The sequence below is a fragment of the Gossypium hirsutum genome, chromosome A12, assembly GCF_007990345.1.
Source record: "Gossypium hirsutum isolate 1008001.06 chromosome A12, Gossypium_hirsutum_v2.1, whole genome shotgun sequence".
Taxonomy (NCBI): Eukaryota; Viridiplantae; Streptophyta; class Magnoliopsida; order Malvales; family Malvaceae; genus Gossypium; species Gossypium hirsutum.
Genome location: NC_053435.1, coordinates 102,063,448 through 102,088,065, shown reverse-complemented (window position 1 = coordinate 102,088,065; position 24,618 = coordinate 102,063,448). Strand labels below are relative to the sequence as shown.

The window sequence follows — 24,618 nt, the reverse complement described above, 5'->3', positions numbered from 1 at the left end:
ATTTGAATCACACAATACTAAAAAAATGACACTAAACATTAAAACATTAAAAAATTAAATTGAATTAGAAAACAACAAGAGAATCAAAATCCAAATTACATTTTCTTAAATTGTTTTTTAATCTAAATGTTAGGATTAATAATATAAATATTTAAATTAGATTTAATTTATTTATAAAGATTCACCTTTCATGAAGTCATAGTAGTCAAATTATTAAAAAAAATCATCAACGAAAGAGATCTCCATTCATTTCTAGTGATTTTGGTATGAAGGCCGATAAAGATGCTATTTTTTGCATAGAATATTCATATGCAGCTGGAATTTAAAAAAAAAAAAAAGAAGACCATGGTACCACAAAACAAGCATTTGCAAACCGTAGGCTTTGTTAACACTTATACTTTGAGAGATATAATACAGTAGGTGTCCCACACCTCACACAGGAACCGTCCAAAGAATGAATTTGGGTATGGCTAATGCATTGCATGGTGCGCGGTCACCATGTAACCTCAACCACTCTACACCCCAAACCCCTCGTCTTTAACCAGCCACCCTTTTCATGCCACGTGGCATCACATTATCCGAACTGAAACAATAACCACCAAGCTTCCCCCATGCCCCTCATCTCATATCATCTCATCAACAATTCTTTTTCGTAGCTAAAAATATCTACAACAGTTTTACTTTTGCCAAGGAAAATGAAAATTTTGAAATGACTATTCTACCCACTGCCAAATGAGTCAAAGCCGTTCATGTCCCTTTCCTTCGCGCCTTATTATCACCTTCAAACTTGTCCAAAACTAGGGGCAGTCAATGGAACTCACAAACAAAAGACACCTCAGCTTTTCCATCACTTAAGCACTCAGCAGTCACTGCCATCTGTTTTCTTCAACCTTTTCTTCTTATTTGTGTTCCATATTTTTCCTTGGAAATCTAAAGGAGACAAAGAGGACAAACTCATTTTTAAGTGGTCTTTTTATTGCCCATGTAAGCACCATTTTAACATTCTCTTCCTGTCTAAAAAGCTCTCTAAATTCCCTTTCCCGAGCTGAAAGATAAACAAGGTGAGCCTAAAAGAGCTGAAGCAATGGCAGTTTGCTCAGCATACACCACCCAGTCCCTCCATTCAACGTGTTCAATCTCCACACCAGCGAAAACCCATTTAGGTTTTCACCAAAAGCAAGTAGTTTTCTATAGGAGAAGCAGCAAGAGAGGTGGCAGCGGCAGCAGCAGCGGCCCATGCGTGATAACATGCTCGGCCGGTGATTCACAAACAGTTGTGATTGGTTTGGCCGCAGACTCAGGATGTGGGAAGAGTACCTTTATGAGGAGGCTAACAAGTGTGTTTGGTGGTGCAGCCGAGCCACCGAAGGGAGGCAACCCTGATTCAAACACGCTCATTAGCGATATGACCACTGTGATATGCTTAGATGATTACCATTCACTCGACAGAACTGGAAGGAAAGAGAAGGGGGTGACAGCACTTGACCCAAGAGCTAACGACTTTGACCTCATGTATGAGCAAGTTAAGGCTATCAAGAGCGGTGTTGCTGTGGACAAGCCTATCTACAACCATGTTACTGGTCTCTTAGATCCTCCTGAGCTCATCAAGCCTCCTAAGATCCTTGTCATCGAAGGACTACACCCTATGTAAGTTAAAAAAGAAAAACTAGAGTCCCCCATTTATTTCTTTCTCAGTTTCTCAGCCAAACATCTGTTCATAAAATTTTGGAACTATCTTACCTGCATATTTTGGGCAGTTTTGATGAAAAGTAGAAGATTCCGTAAAACTGATTTTGTTAATATCTAGAAACATAACTTTCCTCGTACTCTGTTTATAAACCCGAATTGATTCAATTTTGATCAATTTAAACATTAATCTTTGATTAAAATCTATTGACTGACAAGTTTTGGGATCATGAAATGTTCTGTTGCTGTTCTGAGCCACTTGGGCTTGTTCTGAATGAAAACTTGGCCCACTATAGTTATTGGTTTTAACTTCACAGCAAAAGTTTTTGGCCTCTAACGTTTTCTTTTATTGAATTTCTCTGACTGTTACTGGTATGCAGGATGTTGCATTATTACGAGTCTAATTTTTTATTATTTCCGGTATATTTTAATAGTTTTCTTTATCACTTTTACTACAAATCTTTATTCGAAATACCTACTTAATGTGGGGTTTTGTCCTAATATATAGGTTCGATGAGCGTGTGAGGGATCTGTTGGACTTCAGCATCTATTTGGACATCAGCAATGAGGTCAAATTTGCATGGAAAATTCAGGTGATAAACTTTGTACGCTAATGGCAAAAAATGTTCTGCAAATTCAATGCCTGGCTTTTGTTTATTAGCGTGATCTGACTTTGTTGAAAACGTTGCAGAGGGACATGGCTGAGAGAGGGCACAGCCTTGAAAGCATTAGAGCTAGTATTGAAGCCAGGAAACCCGATTTCGATGCCTATATTGGTAAAAACACTACATATATACACAATACCGTGTCAATGCCCCAGCCCCAGCTGCTTGAGCTGCTGTAGACAGACATTGATCATTATTTATCTATTTGTTGGGTGCAGATCCCCAAAAGAAATATGCTGATGCAGTGATCGAAGTGCTGCCAACTCAGCTCATTCCAGACGACAATGAAGGGAAGGTTTTGAGAGTTAGGTTGATAATGAAAGAAGGGGTTAAGCATTTCAGTCCTGTTTATCTGTTTGATGAAGGCTCAACCATCTCATGGATACCATGCGGAAGGAAGCTCACTTGCTCTTACCCTGGCATCAAATTCCACTATGGCCCTGACACTTACTTTGGCAACGAGGTATGTTACATTCCTTTCTCCATATTCTAGTTTAGCCAGCCATTTCTCAACAGAATTTGATGGTATCATTGCTTGTCTTTAGGTTTCTATTCTGGAGATGGACGGCCAATTTGATAGATTAGATGAACTTATTTATGTTGAAAGCCATTTGAGCAACATCTCCACCAGGTTCTATGGAGAAGTCACCCAGCAAATGTTGAAGCATGCGGATTTCCCAGGAAGTAACAACGGAACTGGCCTCTTCCAGACCATTGTCGGATTGAAGATAAGAGATCTCTATGAGCAAATTACTTCCAGCAAAACTGCAGCTCCACTAGAAGCAACAAAAGCCTAAGATTATTAGAGTTTCTTCATACATTGGACTAGACCTTGGGTCCATAACCAATTATCCTCTTTCCAGCTTTCCTCTATCGAAGGTTTATTTGAGTGTTAGGCTGTTGTTGCTTTCATAAGAGTCGAGTATGATCCTGTGCATTTATTTTATGTTTGTAATTCAGTGGAGATATGTAATATAGAGAGACAAAATCAGAGTTCAATTTCAACATTGAGAAGTTCATATAAGACAAAGCCTTTCGACATCATCTCTCCACTTCTATTTCCCCCTATTGCTGCTTCTTGTTGTAAGTTGTAACCATTTATGATGTCAAGATCATTGGTTTTCTTACTCCAAATAAAGAGGATTTGGCTATGGAAGCGTGGCCATAATGTGACGTTTTCCTTGAATTTAGTTTAACCTTTTTTATAATTAATTCAATAAGCCAAAAAGTAGAACCTGATAGAACTTATAGCATAGCAATCTTCTATGATCTGATGTCAGATATACAAACTGAAAGCATCCTCAATCTTCTGGCAAGTCTTCACTTGGAAATGGAGTAAAAAGGCTTTAAATCCTTTAAACTTGCATTGTGGAAACGATGATAAACATAAAAGTATGGCAGATGGATTCCAATTGTTACATTTACCAACAAGGTCGAAAAAGGAGGAAGAAAATTTAGCAGCTTTTATCCTGAACAGCTAGACTTCGAAATGGAGAGCAACTACATATGTTAATACCAAGAACAGTATGAAAAATTAGTGCGCAGAAATCAACTATCTTTATCTACAACCGCCTTTGCTAACTAAACTTTCTGCAGAGAAGCAAACAGTGTCGAAGCAAATAGCATGAACTTTGTTTTAACAACATCAGGCTTCCAAACGCAAAGTAACAACATACCCTTCTAAGTTTTAGCCAAAGTCAGAGAGACAATATTTACAATCCGAGTTGTCGGATCATCTCTAGGGTATAACAGTAAATTACATTCAAACTAGAAAGCAGGGTACTAAATATTTGAAACTATTGATATTATGCTCAGCTACCAGCCATCTGCATCTCTATTTGATTGTAACGAACTTGTTTGTACCATGCCTAGCCCAGTGGTCTTTCAAGTCAACAGGATGAGAAAGATCATATCCTTCAGCTGCAAGTCTCAGAAGAAGTTTGAAATATGCTCCATTGCTCATTTTTCTCCCAGCCACACGAGCACCAGGCCTGGTGGGACTCATGGGAAGTGGACATTCTGATATATTGATGGTACAACATGAGGATTGCCAACCACTGGCACCCCACTTGTAGCACACTCTTGCAACACCAGTACAAGAGCAAATGGGGGAAGGCACCCCAGAGAAATCAAACTTCGTTCCATCAAGATTGATGTTGGGATTTTTCTTCTCGCGTTTGGTTTCCGGAATGCTTGCTCCCTTTCCCTTCTTAGGAAGAGAGGGTTTCTTCATGGGCTGCTTTGGTCCCAGAACCTTGGGAGCTATTTGATTAGAACCCTTCACAGAAGACTTCTGTTTCCCCACCTTTGTAGTTTTGGTCCCCAAATCATTGTTGTTCCCTGATTCAGTTGTGGCAGCAATGGTACGAATGGGAGAAACAATAAGACCAGGTTCATGGTGTATTCCAGTTCGTTGCAGAGAACTAAAGCCAGGTTTGGATGTGGGGTTGTAATGATAAAGCCAAGAAAAAGGTGAACCGGTTGATCCTATTTCAGTTTCAGGCATCACGTTCTTATCGGAGTAAGACCTCATCTTCATAGCTATTACTTGAGCCTGCAGCAAAACATTAACGAAAACAAAATTCCAATAGGCACTTGAGAATTTTCTAGAATTATCTCAGGACAATAAATGATTTCTAAGCATTCAAGAAACAAAAATCACAGCCCCGCTTATGTCTTATATATCATTCAATGTCCTATTATCTACTTCCGCTTTCCCCTTGATCGACAATGCCGGATGCGTAGGCGCAGAACAAAAACATTACCCTAGCAATGCCATATATTGACCACAAGCTCTTTTCTACACATCAAAAATTGAGAACTTGCATGCATAAACATATACATCTTTTAAAAAAGAAAGGGAAAAGTTCTAAAGATATGAATAAATGCGGGAGAAATTGGATGCAAACGCTGCTAAACAGATTGCATGACAGAAAATTTACTATCAAGAAAAGGAACAAAAGATATTAGAGAGATGAGGAACTCACTCCAAATTCCAAGAAACTGAAGAATAAAAAACCATAGCAGACTACATGGGGATAAAGCTATCTCAACCGAAGTAAATGGCTACCTGGAACAGGAACATTCCACACAAACCTCATCTCAAAACAAACAAATAAAAGGCAAAAGCCTGACCCATTGAGATGAAACAACCCGAAACCCTGATCTACAAACAAAAACCCATTTGAGGGAAAGCATCAAAGCAACCATAAAAGATAAAAGCTAACTAATAACAAACTGCATAAACCCATATCTCAGCCTGAAAAATCAAAGGCAAAAGACTTCAGGTCTAGGGGGGGAAAAAGAGAGAACTTTTTACAACTAGCGACCATAAGGTAAGAAACCATCAAGGAAAAGAAGATATTAAGCACTAAAAGCTGGAAAAAAAATATTAATATAGTATTAAAAGGAACTTACAAGCTTGGTAAGATCTAGTGGAGGGTAGGTCTAGGCAAGTTTCAGGCTGAAAAATCTAAGGGCAAAGAACAGAGTGATTTGCCATCTCCAAAAGAAAGTTTCCAGTTGTATGGTTTAGTGGTTTCTCAGTCTGTCTGAGCAGTGACAGTGAGCACCAAAAGCATTGTAACTGAACTTACTATCTTTTCTATCTTTGCCTAAAAAATTGATAAAATATTCGTTTTTATTTATTGCACTCAAATCTCAAGTTTACCCAAGATTTTAATTTCCCTCGAATAACTCTTACATTACTGCTAGCATTACCATAAATGCACAAGGGACTAGGGTAGGATGTTCCCACCAGCATAGATATATGTTCCATGCGGCATAAACTTAGTACATTTGTCTCATAATATAATCTTCTTTTCTTTTTGTAATTTATACTAACATGTTATGAAAGTCCAAATTATCATTTCTCTAAGAAAAAGCATACTATTATTATTTCCTTGTCCTTAAAAACCAACAAAAACTACCAAACTCATCTCTTGTTTCATGTATATTAGATATACACAAATTAGGGAGTGACTTGAGAAGAAATTGGCTGCTATAATGAGCCACGAAGATTAGTTATTGAACTGCTAAATGAGTCTTTCTTATAGAACAAGTAAAAGTTAAATTGAAATGAGCTACTAAATGAGCCCACTTCAAAGACAGTACTCTGCGTACAGGACTCCTCAACAATGAAATATCAGATTCAGTAGTCCAACATTGATGGTTCCTCTGCCGTAAGCTTGTCTTCCCCTACAGCAGTGCAATGATTCTTTTGTCTTTCTGGCTACAAAATAAATTGATGAAACCATTATACCTTTCTGCTACAAGAAGTGCCTGTCTTACTACATGAAGCTATCTGCTGGTTTTGTCCAGATGTTGCAAGGGGCACGAAAAATGTGCCAGATACTGCCCTGCACAGTTTACTAATAGAAAGGGAATGCCAAAGCCCATAGGATCATTCTTCAAGGCTAAGAATCAGGTTGTAAGTCTGACATTTTGGGACGCTGTAAGGGAGATTAGGATTCATAAAATGTCTGCATTAGGATTTATGCTGTAAAAATACCACAAAATCTCTGTATTGTATCTTAAATTGTTTTTTAGTTATTTTTATTGAAAAATGAATAAGTTAGGGGAAAACAGCTCATTCCTTAAAATTTAGGGTTAAATAGTTGTTTTGGTGTTTCATATATACAGTTAACCCCTACTCATTTATTAGAAGTAAATAAAAAAATTTAAAATTAATAAGGTTAAAATATCAAAAAAGTTTTAGTACCAAAAAAAAAATTCAATTAAGCCTTTTCAAGATTTAAAAATTAAAAATCATAAAAATTATAACCATACGTAATTTAAGTATGTCTCTAAGTGTCATCATGTACAATTGTCACGTTTGACTTTTAATTTTGTTAGTCCAGTCAATTTGCTGCTTTAATTTAGATTAAATCATTTCTTAATCTAATTAATCAAATCTACGTTATACTTTAAAAAAATCAAATTGCAGAAGAATTGAAGCCCAACCCAAGAAACTTAAGCTTCTGGCACTGTTTTTACTCTCTCTCTTCTTCTTTTTTCCTGTTTTTCATAAGGTACTATCCAAACAATATTCAATCAGTCAACTAAACCGCATGTAAAATGTTCAAATCGTTAATTAACATCAATTCTGAATCATTCTTATGCCTTACTTAAAACAATAATAATCTTGCTAAAGAATCCTTATCCCCTAAAACAGTAATGATCCTGCTTAAAATTGAGCTGTTACGCCAAGGATATATGTTAAAGTCATTTTACATTGACAAATCAATAATTTCCAAATAAAGGAGGAAAGAAAATCATTGAACCAAAGTATCAAAAATTACAACCGAGTAACAAAGGGAAGTTCAAATCTTCAAACAGATCGAAACTCGGAACATCTCTCACTTCTTTTGCAGACACCAGATTTAGCATGCTGGAACTTCAACATAATTTCTAATAAAAATGCCTTCAAACTGATAGAACCATATGTACTTAATCTAAATAATAATAATAATTACAGGAAAGGAAAGGACTCATCATCAATGCCTACTAGTCCCTGGTGGTAAGTTATGAGATTGGACAAATTGGTTAAGATTCTTTCTAAGCATTTTAGTCCCTTGAAGTCCATGACTCTGCTTCATAATGATAGCCATAAAGGTTATAATCATACTGGGGCGGAATGCCATGGTGATAGATATCTTGGGGTGGAGAGGTGGTGGGCTGATGATAGCTATGGTGAGGGGGGGAGGTTGGATGATATGCATGATGAGGTGGGGAGGGGGAACTGATATCATCTCTGGTTTGGGCATTGTCGGCATAAGATTGGTGTCTATCAACTCTAACTTTATCAACTCTGATCTCTACCAACTCCTCTTCCTCGAAAGATCGGAAAATTGGGTGCAAGTAAGCATCAGCCAAGAATGCTTTTAAGTTTATATCAGATTCAGTGGTCTGATCCATTAAGTCCTTTGCCATTGCTTCCTGCAAAAGAAGATAAAAGAACTTTCATCATACTTGAACAAAATTCTCAAATCTTATGAGATTAAAATTCACATCCAGTTAAAGACCATGAAAGTATAATTGCAGGCAAAAGGAATCTCTCTACCTTGCCCACCAAAAACCTACAACTGTCATTGCAATAAAGTCAGCTATTTGCTCTACTCAACTTACCTCCAGTGGATGCTTTCTGAATGCGGGTTCAAAGCGGCTCTTGCAATACTTATGGAAGGATAATGTCAATATTGGTAAGATAACAAGCAGAGGAGTTGAATTAGCAGCCTCTTTTGTACTGAGCAGGCCCATCAATAGAAGTTGAGAGATCAATAAGCTTGCTATTATGCGGCTGTGCACGTGTGGCCAGAATGCAGCACCACTCTCGTACTGGGGATTGTAGACATTAATTATCTGCGTATGATCAAATGGAAAATAAGATTAATGAACTCTAAAAACAAGAGAAGATCTACAACTAACATAATTTGCAAAAGAATCTTCAAATTAATCGACTTATCTCTCTTGAGAGTAAAGGTTTCTATCAGTTATGACCTATGAGCATCCTATTGAGTTTTAAGTTTCAAATGCAGACATTTTATGGTAGGCTTATAGTAACTGAATAAATTATCAGATGACCTTGCAGAAAGAGAACACATATAAATAGAAAAGCATTGTTCATAAACTAACCTGATGACGGTAAACCAGGTAGGCAAAGGCAAAGAAGACTAGTATAAAAGGAAGAAGAATGGGAGTAACTACAGCATATACAATTCCCAAAAGGAAGTAGAGTTGGAGACTTGGGAGAGTTTCCGGATAGTCCACACTGCCAGGGTCCATGGCCATTTCTCTGTCTCTTTCAGTCTTCACCAAAAACATGTTCTTGAGATGAAAAATAACCAATGGTTTCAGTCGGAGAATTTCACCAGCTATACCAGCCCATCCATCAACCATTATATATGTAATAAAGAAAGTGGCCTTCATTGGTATTGACACCCCTATGGTCCTGGGGATCCTGCAGTAGAGTGGAATAATCAGATCACATGATCAGACATCTTCAAAGCCATGCACTAAACATCATCTAAAATTTGCAAAAGTTAAAAGTGGATGAAAGATGACTTACACGACCTTAATATTGCAGTGTGCTAAATTTACATACTATTACTCTACTCGCAAGAACAAATCCCAAGACTAATACTCTTTGCCATCTTCCCAGCTCACTACTGTTCATAGCTAGGCTAATGTTTGCATCACCAGAAGCTCTAGGCCTCTTGTGGAACCAACTTTAAATTAACATCAGACATGAGTTGCACTTGTGTTGGTATTTTTAAAGGTCTCAAGGGCTGCATCATGTTATAGATTTCTATCCCCTTATTAGGCAGCCCCATCCTAGCATATTGAGGTTCACCATTGCAGCATCTCAAGAAGCACACATTCCCAGCATCTTGAGAGGCTCTTTTTACTAAACCTATTTCGTGCTGTCAACAATTGAAGCTCAAAAGGAACCCTTTATAGTTTTCTTTCTGTCAGACCTTGTTTTCAGGGTCACTGTCATGTTAGTCCATCTAAGATTGCTAAATATAGTAGTCAGGTTTTATTCAAAGGGATCTAGACTTGTAGGTCTCTCTCCTTACAATAAACTAGCAGACATTCATGTTAAATTATTGTTCCTCTTCACCCTCGAGATCTCAGGTTTCTGAAAAAAAATTAGCAATTTAGAACAACTATATAACATCTTAAGACAATAATTAAAAAAAAAAAAAAAGAACACCAAAGTTGAATGGAGAATTACTGGGTTGGTGGTTGGTGAAGGAACGAGTGCAACTGCTGAAAAGCTGTTCCAGTCACTATACTCCCCAAGAACACATTCACCAACATAAAATAATAGTACTTTGCTGATGCTCGTCGTTCAAGAGTTGATATGGCTATATGTCCCTCAATTTTTGACATGATCATCAAAATTGTAGGAAGAACATACAAAAAGATCTTAAGAGCAAGGCCGGGAAGAAAACCTTGCAAGAAAGATTTGATGAAGTTCCTGCATATTAATTTCAAGTAACACTTTCTGAGTATACTGAAAGAACTTACAAAGTTGCAAGATACTACTCCATTTTTTGATTAAATGATAATAGTAGTTTGAAAGTTGCTATAATGGTGATTATATCACCAAAGTCTTCTATGTTGCAGAGAATACGAAAATTGAAAATGTAAAATGGAGCCCAACAAAAGCTCGTTACCCCATTTTTTTGTATACAGCAGTGTATATAAAAAGACATAGACTATCCCTTTGTAAGTGATATGAAGAGATAAATATGAAAAGTAAGCATAGACTATCCCTTTGTAAGTGATATGAAGAGATAAATATGAAAAGTAAGCACTAGAGCTAAGCATGAATTTTCATAAAAAAATGTTTAGAGCATCTAAAAATATAAATGCATATAGGAAATTACTAATGTTGCATCTATATGCTAAGAATTGAAAAGATAACTTACAGTTCTATAACTGGCCTAAGGAAGGGAGCAACTCTTTCAAGACCCTCTAAATTTGCAAGAGATTGCACAAATGCGATGGGTATCATGTAGAAAAATACCAAGGCAAATACTGATAATGATATAATTAGCTTCCGAATGGTCAAAGAGACAAATGGTATTGCCAGATTTCGCCAATAAACATCACGGGGTTCCGGAGCCCAATCTGTTAACCACAGTGTAGGATTTTTACTTTGTTGTGTCTGGGCACAAACAGCAGCCCCCCAACGTGATTTGAATGATACAAAAGCAACAGGCAGGATAGATTTGGAGTCCTTGAGAATTTTCTGGCGCTCTAGTTTCATCTGAGACGATTAAAAACAATGCAATAGACAGGGTATCAGAGCCATCCAAAGGTCTAGAAAAGTGTAGGAAGAAAATAGGCTAAAACCATTTGAATATTGAATGTATTGGAACAAAATAGCAGCAGCTTACTCTTTTATCAAATTCTTTTATTTGTTGTTTGTAGAAATCAATGGAATCAACTCTTTCACCCCATAGCCCCAGAAAACCTATCTGAAAGTGGAAAGCATTCAGGGCATCAAATGACCGGGTCCATGAAATATTGGACAAATTGTAAGTTGATAAAAATCTCAAACAAAAACATATAAATAACCATGAAGGTCTGTATAAGCATAAACTACGTTTTTTGTTGGTCTCTTCTCCGGGTTTCTTTCAAACTTCAATTGATTATAGTCCAGCCAATTTTGAAGCCTATCTCTTTTCCTCACCAGTGAAGCGAATTTGTTTGCATTATATACTGCCTGCATAAAAAAAAATGCAGAAACTATAACGCGCCATGTAAAGCCCCACAAAGATGGACAAGGATGTGTTATATGTATATTATACATTTGATTACCTGGTGACAAAGATAAGTATCAGGGTGATTTGTTTTAAAGAAGTGGTCTAGAGATTCTGCTATTGAGTGACCTGGAATCTGCGGCACATTCCTCACAGCTACCTGAAAATTCACCAAAATTTTACCCACAAATGTTTGAATAAACCATTTGATAGCAAACATTGTAAGAAGTGGGACTGATATGGTTACTAGAGTTATTCAAGTGAATTAAAAGAAAAATCTTAATCCTCATATGAATGATGAGACAACTACATGACAGTTTCTTCTCAACTTTAAATATGCTGTAACTGTTCTTAAGATAGTAAAATAGAGCTCCCAACTCACAGTGAACTGTTCTGCACGCCTACGCTGAGAGGCCAAGAAATGCAACCTCATTGTTGCTACATTATCATATTCCTTGTAGAGCATGTAACAAATCCAAATTGTGAACAAGTATTCTAATCCAATATGAACAAAAAACCTGAAATTCAACCCACAGCTCGTTAGAAATGCTATCAAATCAGCAATGAGATGTTTATTAAAGATATCATGCTAAATTTACCTTATAGATTTAGGGGGAACATTTGATATTGAAAGCTTATCAATGTCACTCACAACCAATTCTTTCCTCAGGAAAAATAATGTTCCACTTGACACATTCACTGGAATAAGGATTAGAAGGGCCACAACAGCTATGGGCACAAAAATCTTTAAGCTGTCAGAGAAGAAACAACAGTGTTAAAAAGATGGTCACAGATATTAAAGTTTCTTTTTCTTATCTTGAAAATGGACATAAATACTTCAATTATAAATAATAATAATGATAAAAAGAAGAAGAAGAAGAAAAGAAAAGCAGTCATGGTTCTGAAGCAGGCAATATGTGAAAGTAACGAAACTTTGACCTTTTCTTAAAAAAGAAAAAGTATTAAGATTATTGATGCACAGAGAAGATGCATAAAATCATCTATTCGATAAAGCTCAATATGCAAGTACAGATAATATCAAGATTTCATGACTGTGAAATACGGTAACCAGATGATAAAACATACTAATCTGTAAAAACCATCATCCTAGACTTGAGTGTACAAAAAGAAACAGCATGAATGAAGTCTACTCATCCTTTTTAAGTCCTACAAACAATGCTTAATCTGTACAGCAATCAACAGGAGGTTGGAAGGGATCATTAATGGGGAACAGTAGCACGCCTTTGAACTCTTAAATCGTGTGAAAGAGCTGCTTTACATATTTCTACAACAAATGCAGTTTCAGAAAAATTTAACTGATACCTGTCAATGTAATGCAAGTTATTCAAAGCACACATAAATACAACTAAAGAAACCCCAACTTCAATTAATGTGACACTTCGCGTACAATTCGATACAGGATTACACTATGACTTTAACACAGGGGGTAACCATATACTGCGGTCAACTTAGATAGAAAAGCAGATTCATTACATCAAAATTCAAATGAATGGGGAAGGAGCTAGTTCTAAGTCAAAGTTTACGAATCTGATTCCAGAAATCATTTCACATAAATATAATTTGAAACGAATCTTTATCACAATTTTTTATCCTTCAAATTCCAGAATTTTCTCAAGAAATATAATACTACTCAGAACCTAAAACAAGTAGAAAAAGGACAAGGGAAGAATAAAACAAGAAAATTGATAACCGTAGAGTATGCATTCACAGGAGAAAATAAAATGTAAAGTTTTTTCCTTTTTGTGTTTAGACCCACAATGGAAATAACTTGAAACGGTGAAAATTATAGTTCAAAACTCAATGTTTCTGTGATGAGAAGAAAATAGTAGCCACAAGCAATGAACAACCGAACACTAAAAATGGAAGGAAAAGAGGAAAGACTACCCAAGAATGTAAATTCTGAGGAAAACAGCAGAATCAAGGCCAGCATGGTTGATAAGCTGGGTCTCACTCATCTTCAAAGCTTGAGGCATCCAGTTCAAGAAAGTAAGATAAGTCTTGAAATCGAGGTTGACGAACTTCGCCACAAAATTCCCACCCCTTCTTGGGCTTGCTCTCTCTCCATTGATATACCATTTTGGGAAGTAAACTCTGTCATTAACTGGTTGAATTCTCAACAGAGCAAAAGCCAACAAGAACGCAAATGCACTCAGAATATTGATTAACGCTGACACCCCAATATCACTAAGAGTAGCCATTCACTAAAAAGGCAGAGCAAAAGGAAAACAAAGCATGTGATGTGAAGATGTTTTGAAAGAGATAAGGAAAAGACGCAATAGATGTGCAAAAACGCAAGACAAGTAGACAAGCACCTAATAGTCCAAAATATGTGACTGCTGATGTAAACACTAAACAGAATGAAAGGTGACGTACAGAAAAAGAAAGAAGAAGAAAACAAAGTTTTCTTTTTTATAATAGAAAATAGAGTTAATTACTTATTATTTTGTTTAGATTCCAATAAAAAATATATTTTACATTTAAAAAATATTATTTTTTTAACCATATTTTTGGATAATTAATAATAAAGGAAAGGAAATGAAAAAAAAGAAAAAAGAAAAGGAAGGGACGCAATATATATATTTTTTGAAGTGGGAAATTAATGGTTTTGATCTGTCAAGCTATAATTAAGAAGTACTTATTACCACTATAATTGATTGGGTTGTTAATAATTGAATTTAGGGCTCAGTAGGAAGCGTTTTCATGTGCATGTGACTGTGTGAGCATGACTGTCATGTTGTTTAGTGTTTTATTATATGAGAGAGAAAAAGTGGGGTTTGCTTTTTCTGGACTTGTTTATATTGCCTTTGTCAGCAGTTGGGTTCATCAAGGATTGTTTGTTAAAATTTTTTTGAATTTACGGTATTATTTATTTATTTATTTATTTATTTTATTAAGATGAAATAAAGTGTAAATTTATATAGTACAAGGATTATAAATATTTATAATTCTCCATTTCATATTTTCATACTTTGAAGAGGAAAGGTGATAGATGGATGCCCCCATCAATGCCTTGAAATCAGGCAATAAAAGTATGATTCTTATTTTCTTAATCAGATATAAAGTACTAAACATAAAAGACAATAAAGATATGATTCTGTATTCTCCTAATCTTTTTATTATATCGTTTTCCCTCCAAAAGGTTAACACATTTTTGCTTGCTTTATTCCATCGATGATGATGAACAAAAAAGGGAAGTTTTGCTTTACTTATTTTGTTTTCTTCGGCGTTTTATTGATTGAGTGGTAATTCAATTTATATAAATATTATTATTAATATAATAAAATTTAAATTTAAATGTGTTGGAGCTTTTTATTTATGAATTAGAGAAAAATATTATCTTAAAAGAGTAAATATAATAAAAAAATTATAATGAAATTATTTAAAGAAATAATAATAAAATAAAAGCTTTGACTTTTGGAATCCCAAGCCAAGCCTCTAAAATCCCAAAAAGGATTTCTTTTTTAACCTTTTTTTTTTCTCGACCAATGTTAATGCTTGTTTTTCGGTCCTTAATACAAGTGGAATACATTCCATTTAAGAAAAGGCTCTTAAAAATGCCAACTTTTTTTTTTCTTAAAGCAAGAGGGAAAATATTCACAAAAAAAAGGGGGGGAGGGGGCAAGAGGGAAAATTGATGAGATAAAATTATTTGGTATCATATTCGAATCTTATATTAATTCATTCGAATTAAATTAATTATAATGGATTTTATTTATAACTAAAAAAAATTTGTTTTGTTAGTTGAATGTTGGGCATATTCGATAAGGTCGGTGGAGAAAGTGCACTAGAGTCTAAGCTCTAGACTTCTACAATCTACTGTTGTGAACCCACGCGGTCCACAGTATTAATGCCACTTTCCTCAAGAGTATGGTTAGGTACTTAGCTTTACAACTTGGTGGAAAAAATCAAAAAAATAAATGTTTAGATATTACATATTAAATACCCTTTTAAGAAAATATTCTTCATACACATTCTTCTTCTTTTGTGAGCTTTTATCTTGCATGCTTTCACTTCTTTTTTTAAAAAAAAAAATTACAATCAGTATAAAGATTTAAGAAGCTATAACAGATTTCATTTTTTTTATTATAGAAAATGAAAATACATGTCTAAAAATTAGGAATATATAAGGATAAAGACCTCCTCATACAGTGAACTATGAATATATTCATTTAATAATCTTTTAACATACTGTGATGTCAACCTTGATACTCTCTCTCAATACATAACATATTTTATTTCAGGCTTTTAAATTCAGGATTATCTCATTAAGTTGATTAAGTTCAAAAAATTAAATAAGGATGGATGGGATAGCTTTCATTTGATTTAATTTTGAATTTTATATATCTATTTTATTATAATTGAATAAAAAATCCTTCAATTTTAATTTGTTAAATTTTAATATTTTTACTTTATAAATATTAAGAAATTGTCCCGTTTTTGATAAATATATGAGCTTAAATTATTGATTATTTATTAATTTGTTGGATATAAATTATTAAATTATTTATTTTTATTAATTATAGGCATATAAGTGGTTGAATTATCAATTTCTAAATTAATTTAACAATATTATCTTAATTGGATTAACTTTTCAATTTGTAAATGAGTATAAAAATTCAATTTTGATAAATTAAAATAGAAAAAAAAATTAATATTTTCATTTAAAATCTAAGGTAAAATCACCGTTATATTTAATTAGGCCGGAGTCTTGGGCTAAATGCTTGTGGACAAAAATTCCATGATCTCTCAGCTTTAGTGTGAATATGCCCATCAAAATTTAGAGCAATAAATTGTCAAGCCAATTCGCGGGTCTTTAATTTGGGTACAGGAACTGAGAAAACAATGTTAGTTTAGATGGATATTTACATTGTTTATATCACTGATGATTCTTAACAAGATCTTTGATATATATCTTTTTTCCTTCTGAGAGTTGAAAAGAACACATAAAGACAAAATGTGAATGAGGGAAAAGAATGATGCCAAATATATCCCCACGATATCAATTCATAAATGAACACAACGAGGTTTGCTTTGCCAAACCCAAACTCTTGAAAATTTCACACCACAATGAAACATATTCTATTATTCTCATACTCTCCAACATTGTTCAATTTCACCCTCATAGCGACCTCTCTTCCTTCACCATTCTGCCTAGTGCCAATCGACTGCCGACCTCGTTACTCGACAAATATTTTTTTTATCGTCTATTGTTTCTTCATCATCTTTGTCTATTTGTACTCTGTGTATACCTTCATTTTCCCAAACAACAAAATTTTCATCTAACAAAGCTAAGACTCAGCCAACATGGCAGAAGAGAGTTCTGAATTTCAAAACACTCAAGGACTAGTCCATGCACCAGAATCAAATGAAAGGGAAATTATCGTTAGGTCGATCTTTGACGTGGGTGGCACTTCCATGAAACTGGAGAGAGCTAATAAGGAAGCTTATAGCACATATTCGAGGGTTGAGCATAAACCTACGAGACAGGAAATTTGGGCTTGGTATGCCTATGAACTGTGCTCTTACTTTGTCCATACAGTTCTTATACCTGTAGTGTTTTCTCTAATTATCGGTCAAATAGTTGAGGAACCTACTGAGCCACTCCGAGGATGGAGCGAGAGTGCCAAGGGCTTGGCTTGTAAGATCAATGAAATGAAACTGTAAGCGTCGTTGAGTTGGTATATATTTCTCGAATCATTTTCAGCTTAAGATCATGCAATTAATAATATATGCTTGTTTAAATATTACAGGTATGAGCGACTTACACAGCGTTCAGTATCAGTTGGCAATTCCAAAGTTTCCCCCTTAGAGTGGACTTCAATCTCCTGGGCAATAGGCCTAGTTCTGGCTGCACCGGCACTCCGTTCCATTTCCACCAACCTTGACCAAGGGCAGAACCTGCAAGTTTTTACTGGAGCTGCAACAGCCATTGGAGCATTATTTTGTCTGCCTGTTGGATTCTTCAAAGTCACATGGATCTTCCCCATATATATTGCTCCAGTGGTGGCTGCCATTATCGTTGCTACTGCTTCTCACACCCGCCATCATGGCCTAATGGTCCGAGGATTCTCTGGAACCACCATTCAAAGACATCATTTCCCATTTAGAAGAGGTGTCTCAAGTTGGCTCTCGCTCTATGCCACAGCTGCTGGTTGCTTGGGGTCTTCTGTAATAGCAGCATTCGTGTATTATATGCTTCGAATTCAAGATATTTTTACTGGCTTGTGGGTGGTCTCCATTTTCAGTGGACTGAAATGGCTAGCTGGAATAGTTCACGTCTTTACTTTGAGGCCTGGGGAAGCCATTACCTCTCCTTCACCAACAAATCATTTCCTCTCCATTTTTAAATATCATCATGGACTTGGAAGCCTTATTATTGTTTGGCTTTCTTCATTCACATCAATGTGCATTTTCACAGGAGGGGTACTTTATTTGGTTGGACAACTCTGCCTCAAGCCAGTGTTCTTGCTCTATTTCTGGTTAATTTATTTCATTTTCCCCTCAGTTTCTTTGCCGCTGCTGCAACCAATTCAGCTTGTTTTTAAGGCAAATGCAGTGAAAATGCATCTGCTTGGACTCATTTTATCACTAGTAACTTCAGGAACAGGGTTCCAGTTCCGAAAGGAGAACTGGCAGAGACATCATATACTGATTTTTGCTGCAGTGCAAAGCACATCGGCAGGAGTCTTGCATGCTTTTGGGCGAGTTTTGTTGATGGACTGTTCACCAGCTGGTAAGGAAGGCGCATTTGCAGTTTGGTACTCGTGGGTGAAAATGGTGGGGACTTGTTTAGGTTTTGCAATAGCGTCGGGAGCCGCTGCTGGAAATGTTGGAACTTCTTTCGCAACCGCTTTCTGCACAGCAGCAGTGGCGATGGTGATTTCGATATATGCGAACATAAGCGACGTTGGAGGAGCAGTAGCCGCAGGGCTTGTGAGTGAAGACGGCGAGACGGCTTCACCCATCACCAAAGGCTTGGATGAGAGCGACAGCATGAGCATGAGCATGAGCATGAGCAAAGTTGATGGCAATGCAAAGAAACAGGCTGTGGGAGAGGAAGCTGCATAGGAATAGGAACCAAGTAAAAGGGAATAATTAAAGGGTTTTCTTTTACCGTCAAAAGGTAATTTCCTTTTTGTAATCCTAATTCTTTTGAAATAATTTAGGCTAAATGTTGAATTTGTTTTTTTTTTATTCATTTGTGTTAATAAAAAAATGTTTTAATTTGCTTACGGAGGATTTGAATTTTAAATGGGCAATTGTTGTATCAAAAATGTTTTGATTTAGTGTATGAATTTTTTATATGCAATATTATAACTACTCATATCCCTTCCGACCTTTAAATAAGAAGATAATATGTTTTAATACTCTCAAATTCACATTTTTTACACTGACAACCATGTCGATACCAACTGAACTAAGATCCAATAAACTACATGCAGTTTTTCAAATGTAAGTCAAAAATTATATATTCTGAAAAATTAGAAATTATATGTAGGGAGAGGCCCACTTATATCTGTATAAAATTAAAATAGTTTCAGATCTTCTCATACATTTTTGTACGATTGATATTTTAACGAATCCATTTGTTGAATCTATCGATATAATTGTACTTATCATGCATATAAAATTTCAAATTAATTTGATATCATTATCATATCAATCTAAGATATTGTATATATTAATATTTATTAAACGGTTGAAAGTTTTCCATAAAACAAATAGTTAAAAATTTTAAATTCACATTAAATTTGACATAAACCATATATGTCAATAGAATATGAAATATGACGTTTGGATCGTTAAAATATCAATGGTATATATATATATAGATAAGTGTAAAACTACCATATTAGAAAAGGTTTTTAATGTGCATACTCTTTTCTATAATTTAATTTTGTAAACATTGAATCTTTGTGTTTTTTATTTAAAAATATTAGCCCCCCATCCAACTTTATTGCTAGTGTTGTTGTAGTACTAATTAAAATAAAGGTAAAATAACATTTTAGCTCTTCAATATTTATAATTTTTTTCAATTTGATACTCACTTTTTAAAACTGCATAGTTATTAACAAAATTAAAAATATCATATTTTAATAAAATCTTAATTTTTTTAAAATATATAATTTTATTAAAAATAAAAAATAAAAACTTTTAAAATTCAAAAATAAAAATATATATTTTTTAAAATTAAAATTTTAAAAATTGTAGAAAATAATGTAATAAGGTATATCTACCCTTTAAATGGTAATAAGTTGTCTCTAATGTTTTTATAATTTTATGCATATTAAAATGCTTTTTTTTATAAAAAAAATACTTTTTTTTAATGGTGTACAAAATTATTTCACAATTCTTTAAGAATTCATCATTTTATTTCCAGGTTAAATTTTCAAATACACTCTCAATAAGGGCGAAGCAAGAAAATATTCTTAGGGGGCCAAAATAAAATTTTAATTTTTAATAGTCTATATCTTTATAGTTTTAAAGGATTAAATTAAATTTTCATAATTTTAGAGGGTTAAAGTGTAATTTTACTTTTATTAATTTAAAATTTTAAAATTTTTCTAAAAAGTCAAAACAATAGTTTTTCATTTTAGAGGGGCCGGACCCTGGCAGCCCCGAGAATTCCCCTCTACTCTCAATATATGAGTCTTATGTATTATTAATAAATCACAAATTATCATATCATTAATAAATAAAGTAAAATAAAAATGTTGGAAGACACATAAATAAATAAATATCCGTAAATTTATTTAAACATAATAAATGATGATTTATAAGATGATGATGGTCATAATAAGCTATTGAGATGGTGTTGAATGTATATCAATTTTCCAATTTAAATAAATTTAGGGATATTTATGTATAGGTACTTCATTATTTTGTTAATTAATGAAGTGAGTAAATATAATTCAATGATAGTGTACCAGACTCGTGTATTAATAATGCATTACATATATAATATTATTTAAAAAAAATTAGTATATATTTTGTGCATGTTGATGTTTAGATTGAATTTTAAAAAAAAATTTATGGCTGTTCAACAATATTTTAATTTTTTTAACAAAAAATCAAATTGAATATTAAAGGCACAATTCTAACAGTTGAGTCGATTCAGTTCATTTATTTTTTTAAATTAAAAAATAGCTTTTTGCATAATTTTATTAATGTCAGTAACTTTATATATAAAGAAATTTTATATGATAAAATAATAATTAATAATTAATTATACTTGTGAATAGAGGTGTTCATGGGCTGGGCCAAGTCAAGTTTATGTCGAGCTTAAGTATAATGTTAATATACTTTACGTTTGTTCAAGCCCGGCTCGACCGTAAATCTGAATCTAAAATTTTGTTTAAACTCGTCTATATTTGCAAAAGACTAATCTAAGCCCATTTTAGGCTCGCCCATATATTTTTAATATATTTATATTGTTTTATTTTAATATTTAATATTTTTATATATTTTTTATTTATTGAAAATTTTTAGTCATCTTAACATTTTTTTAATGTTTACATTAGAGTAGTATTATATATTCAGTATTAGTTTATTTTTAATTTGTTCTAAATTACATAATATATAAAAATTACATAATATAAAGTATTATAAATTTAAAACTAGTCGGGTTGAGCCAGGCTCAAGTCTTGAATGTTCAAGCCTGAGTCCGGCTCATATTTTAAACGGGTTTTTTTTTACTTAAGCACATTTTTCGAGTTTAATATTTTTGCCCAAATCTTCTCGAATTTCAGGCAGCCTTTTAGGCCTGGGCGAATAGTTCAACCCATAAATAGGTCTACTTGTGAACAAAAATTGAACTAAGGACCAATCTAAAAGGTTTAGTATTGATTCACTAAGGACCATTTAGACATATATTAAACAACTGGTTACTAATTTTTTTTTAGTTGCCCAAAATATTCACTTGAGCGAGTCTAATGATTAATATTTTACGTTTGGTAAGTTCAATAAATGGATAAATACTAGCTACGAGTTTTAAAATTACTTCATACCTAGAATAAAAATTAAATTTCAACTATTGATAAGATGGAAAAACCTTGATCATCTCGCTGATTAATAATTTATACATATATTTATATTTCACTATACATCAACAATGAAATATATAGTAGCACCTCATCAAAAACTCTAAAATAAATAAATAAATACTATTAAATTTGTATTAATTAATTCGTTGGGCACCATTTTTGGCTTTTTTACGGGCATTGCACCTTACCTCCATGTTGGGGTCGAGCCATTGCAAATATTGAGTCCCCCGTTATTGACGGATAATATGACACGTGCCTTCTTGCCGGCCCACGCCATGTGGAAAGACGACGATGTATCCTGAATGACGCTTGCGTCTGTGGGCCCGCCACGTGACTCATCGAATATTCCATTCCTCTCTTTTGCCGCCGAATATTACACGCTGGCACTTACGTGGCACCGTCACGAACCCTTTTTACCAATTTGCTACGTCTCCCTCCAAGCTGCATCCACTTTTATTGTCTCTCAAATAACCGTTGGATCATCAAACTAGGAAAATCAACGGTGGAACGCCTAACGTAAATGTAGACCGGAGAAGTGGGAGAAAATTATTATGCTGCGTTTGTTCTGTTGTAAATGCAAATCATGTTTGTTTGCTTTTAAGATTCGTCACCGAGCTTTGCTCTGCATGTTCTGGGGTTAAGATATAAAAATTCTTTGTCCATTTCTGAGTAAATCAAAAATAAAAATACTCTACTAATCTATATGAAGTTGAAGCAGCAAAAACTCTGTTTACAATTCTCATTCTCAGAAGAATCCTATTTGACATTTGGAAAATCAACTCCCTTTCAGTTTTAAGGAGAGAATTTGATGAGATGGAGAGATTAAGCTATGGTGGAGGCGGTGGTGGAGAAGGGAACTATTGGTACGAAAATGAGGTAGTGATGAGCAGAGACCAGAAGCCGAGACTGAGATGGACGGCTGATCTTCACGACCGATTTGTCGATGCCGTAACTAAACTTGGTGGCCCTGACAGTTAGTCTTCTCTAACTCTTTACGATGTTTCTACTTTTTTGTGCAATTAGATACATATCTTTCAATTTCCTTCATAAACGGTGCAACAAGAAGCAGGTTATAGACAATACGAAACAAATAAGGCATTCGTGTATGAGTTATTAGCAAAATTTTTATAGTAGAAAAATACTCTGGTTTTCGTTAAGTAGAATCTTCTTCTTGTACTAAATTGTAATTCTATTTTTTTATTATTAATGAAATGATATAAGTATATTGAAATATCACCTTGGCATAGTTTTTACATTGTAGTCTGATGTTATTGTGAAATTCTGCTTTCAGAAGCAACTCCGAAGTCCGTCCTAAGGTTGATGGGCATGAAGGGCTTAACACTCTACCATTTGAAGAGCCATTTACAGGTAAATAGCATAGGACAATGCCATTAATGCTTTCAAGCTTCATGTTTCCCTTTTGCTTTTCAATTATTTTTTTTTAACATTGCACTGTGGTGATTTTGCTTATTTTATAGAAATACAGACTAGGACAGCAGACACGGAAACAAAATGCAGTAGACCTAAACAAAGTAAATGGTGGTAAGTTTGTTGATTAGAAATATACAAATATTTCTTAAAATGGTGATAAGTTGGTTGTTGTGGTGATGGCTGCAATTCCTTAATTTAGGGAGTTCATATGTACAATGTAGCAATCATTTTTCAGGGACTATCATCACCAATTCACCAAGAGCTGACAGTGAGCAAAGGTACTTCGCAACTCTATTTATCATTTCTGCTTTGTAATCAGAACCTCTGCTTCTGCTTGAGTATTCACTGGTTACATCAGACTTTACAGCGGCTAGAAATTGAGAATCAAATTAGGATATCATCTTTTCAGACTGTTTTTCGTTTTTGGGTCTGTCAAAAGTGCACTGAATATGCAAATGAAACAGACAAATCCCAGTGGCAGAAGCATTGAAGAATCAGGTGGAAGTACAACAGACGTTGCAAGAGCAACTTGAGGTTAATTTACCCTTTAAGAGAACAACAGTAGTATATTCTGTTAGTTGGCAAATTTTGCTATTCAAGCTTGTAATTTGTATTTACTGTAGGTAGAGAAGAAACTGCAGATGAGAATAGATGCGCAAGGGAAGTACTTGCAAGCAATATTAGAGAAAGCCCAAAAGAGAGTCTCGATTGATATAAATTATTGCGAAGGGAATGGTGAGGAAGAAACAAACTTCAACGTTTTAAACAAGGTCAACTGCTCTGCTTTCCAGAATTATGGAGGGAGATGGAGAGAAAACAGCAAAGATGTTAAGCTTGAAGTTGAAGGAGATTCCATTGCTTTTGACTTAAAAGACCAGACATAGCTACAAGTTTGTTAGTGCTGTAAATGGAAACCGCATGTTTTCATGAGTTTTTTCTTAAAAAACTCTTCAACTTCAACAGAAGATGATCAAAAGTCAAAGCACACACGAAAGGCACTTGGTATCAAATATTAAATTGAAACCCAATTTCTATCCAAAAAAAGAGAAGAAAATGAAACCAAAAAAAGCACAGCAATGACACATTAGTGTCCATATAACGAGGAAGAAAGAGCAACTTCGGTCAGACAGATTTTTTGGTGAATAAAAAATGAGATAACAAAAGTAGCAGCAGCTTTGTCTCGCTAAATCAATTCCTTATGCACATGTGTTACTCTCAGCATATCATCAATCTCAATAGAAAACATGTTTGTTAAACAATCAATTTAATTTCTCTTCATAGGACATGCCTAACATCTGCTTAAAATCCTAAATATCCATTTTGAATAGCATTGATTGCCTTCAAGCAACCTGTTTGAATTAAAGCTTTAGCATACCCTTTTGGTTGTGGCAAGAGTAAATCATTTCAGATATTCTAAATTTTAACATAAAAAATCAAACAAAACATTTAAATTATAATTAAACCCGATAATTCAATCTCTAAGCTGATCTCGCACTATCA

The 24,618-nt window shown here is 34.3% G+C and overlaps 4 protein-coding genes across 6 annotated transcripts; 2 read left to right on the top strand and 2 right to left on the bottom strand.

The window, feature by feature from the left end:
- Positions 1–630: 630 nt before the first annotated feature.
- LOC107946792 (phosphoribulokinase, chloroplastic) lies at positions 631–3,392 on the top strand. The gene is made up of 5 exons (XM_016881251.2): positions 631–1,647; positions 2,195–2,279; positions 2,378–2,462; positions 2,570–2,814; positions 2,897–3,392. The coding sequence occupies exons 1-5, from the start codon at positions 1,085–1,087 to the stop codon at positions 3,146–3,148; spliced, it is 1,230 nt and encodes a 409-aa protein (XP_016736740.1). The 5' UTR covers positions 631–1,084; the 3' UTR covers positions 3,149–3,392.
- Positions 3,393–3,908: 516 nt separating this feature from the next.
- LOC107946794 (protein BASIC PENTACYSTEINE7) lies at positions 3,909–6,158 on the bottom strand. 2 transcript variants are annotated; one of them, XM_016881254.2, is made up of 3 exons: positions 5,769–6,124; positions 5,339–5,421; positions 3,909–4,905 (listed from the first exon to the last, which is right to left on the bottom strand). In XM_016881254.2, exon 3 carries the CDS (start codon positions 4,888–4,890, stop codon positions 4,186–4,188), a length of 705 nt encoding a protein of 234 aa, XP_016736743.1. In that variant the 5' UTR covers positions 4,891–4,905; positions 5,339–5,421; positions 5,769–6,124; the 3' UTR covers positions 3,909–4,185. The 2 variants fall into 2 exon arrangements, with proteins under 2 accessions (XP_016736743.1, XP_016736741.1); XM_016881252.2 differs by lacking the exon at positions 5,339–5,421 and having other exon boundaries at positions 5,769–6,158.
- A 1,406-nt stretch (positions 6,159–7,564) lies between these two features.
- LOC107946795 (CSC1-like protein At1g32090) lies at positions 7,565–14,362 on the bottom strand. The gene is made up of 11 exons (XM_016881255.2): positions 13,529–14,362; positions 12,223–12,375; positions 12,006–12,141; positions 11,682–11,783; positions 11,467–11,586; positions 11,258–11,338; positions 10,787–11,127; positions 10,087–10,332; positions 8,985–9,309; positions 8,478–8,711; positions 7,565–8,288 (listed from the first exon to the last, which is right to left on the bottom strand). The coding sequence occupies exons 1-11, from the start codon at positions 13,840–13,842 to the stop codon at positions 7,917–7,919; spliced, it is 2,424 nt and encodes an 807-aa protein (XP_016736744.2). The 5' UTR covers positions 13,843–14,362; the 3' UTR covers positions 7,565–7,916.
- A 7,931-nt stretch (positions 14,363–22,293) lies between these two features.
- Positions 22,294–24,349, top strand: LOC107946798 (myb family transcription factor PHL11). 2 transcript variants are annotated; one of them, XM_016881258.2, is made up of 6 exons: positions 22,294–22,660; positions 22,979–23,055; positions 23,166–23,229; positions 23,318–23,396; positions 23,583–23,652; positions 23,742–24,346. In XM_016881258.2, exons 1-6 carry the CDS (start codon positions 22,501–22,503, stop codon positions 24,000–24,002), a joined length of 711 nt encoding a protein of 236 aa, XP_016736747.1. In that variant the 5' UTR covers positions 22,294–22,500; the 3' UTR covers positions 24,003–24,346. The 2 variants fall into 2 exon arrangements, with proteins under 2 accessions (XP_016736747.1, XP_016736748.1); XM_016881259.2 differs by having other exon boundaries at positions 22,309–22,660; positions 23,354–23,396; positions 23,742–24,349.
- Positions 24,350–24,618: the final 269 nt, after the last annotated feature.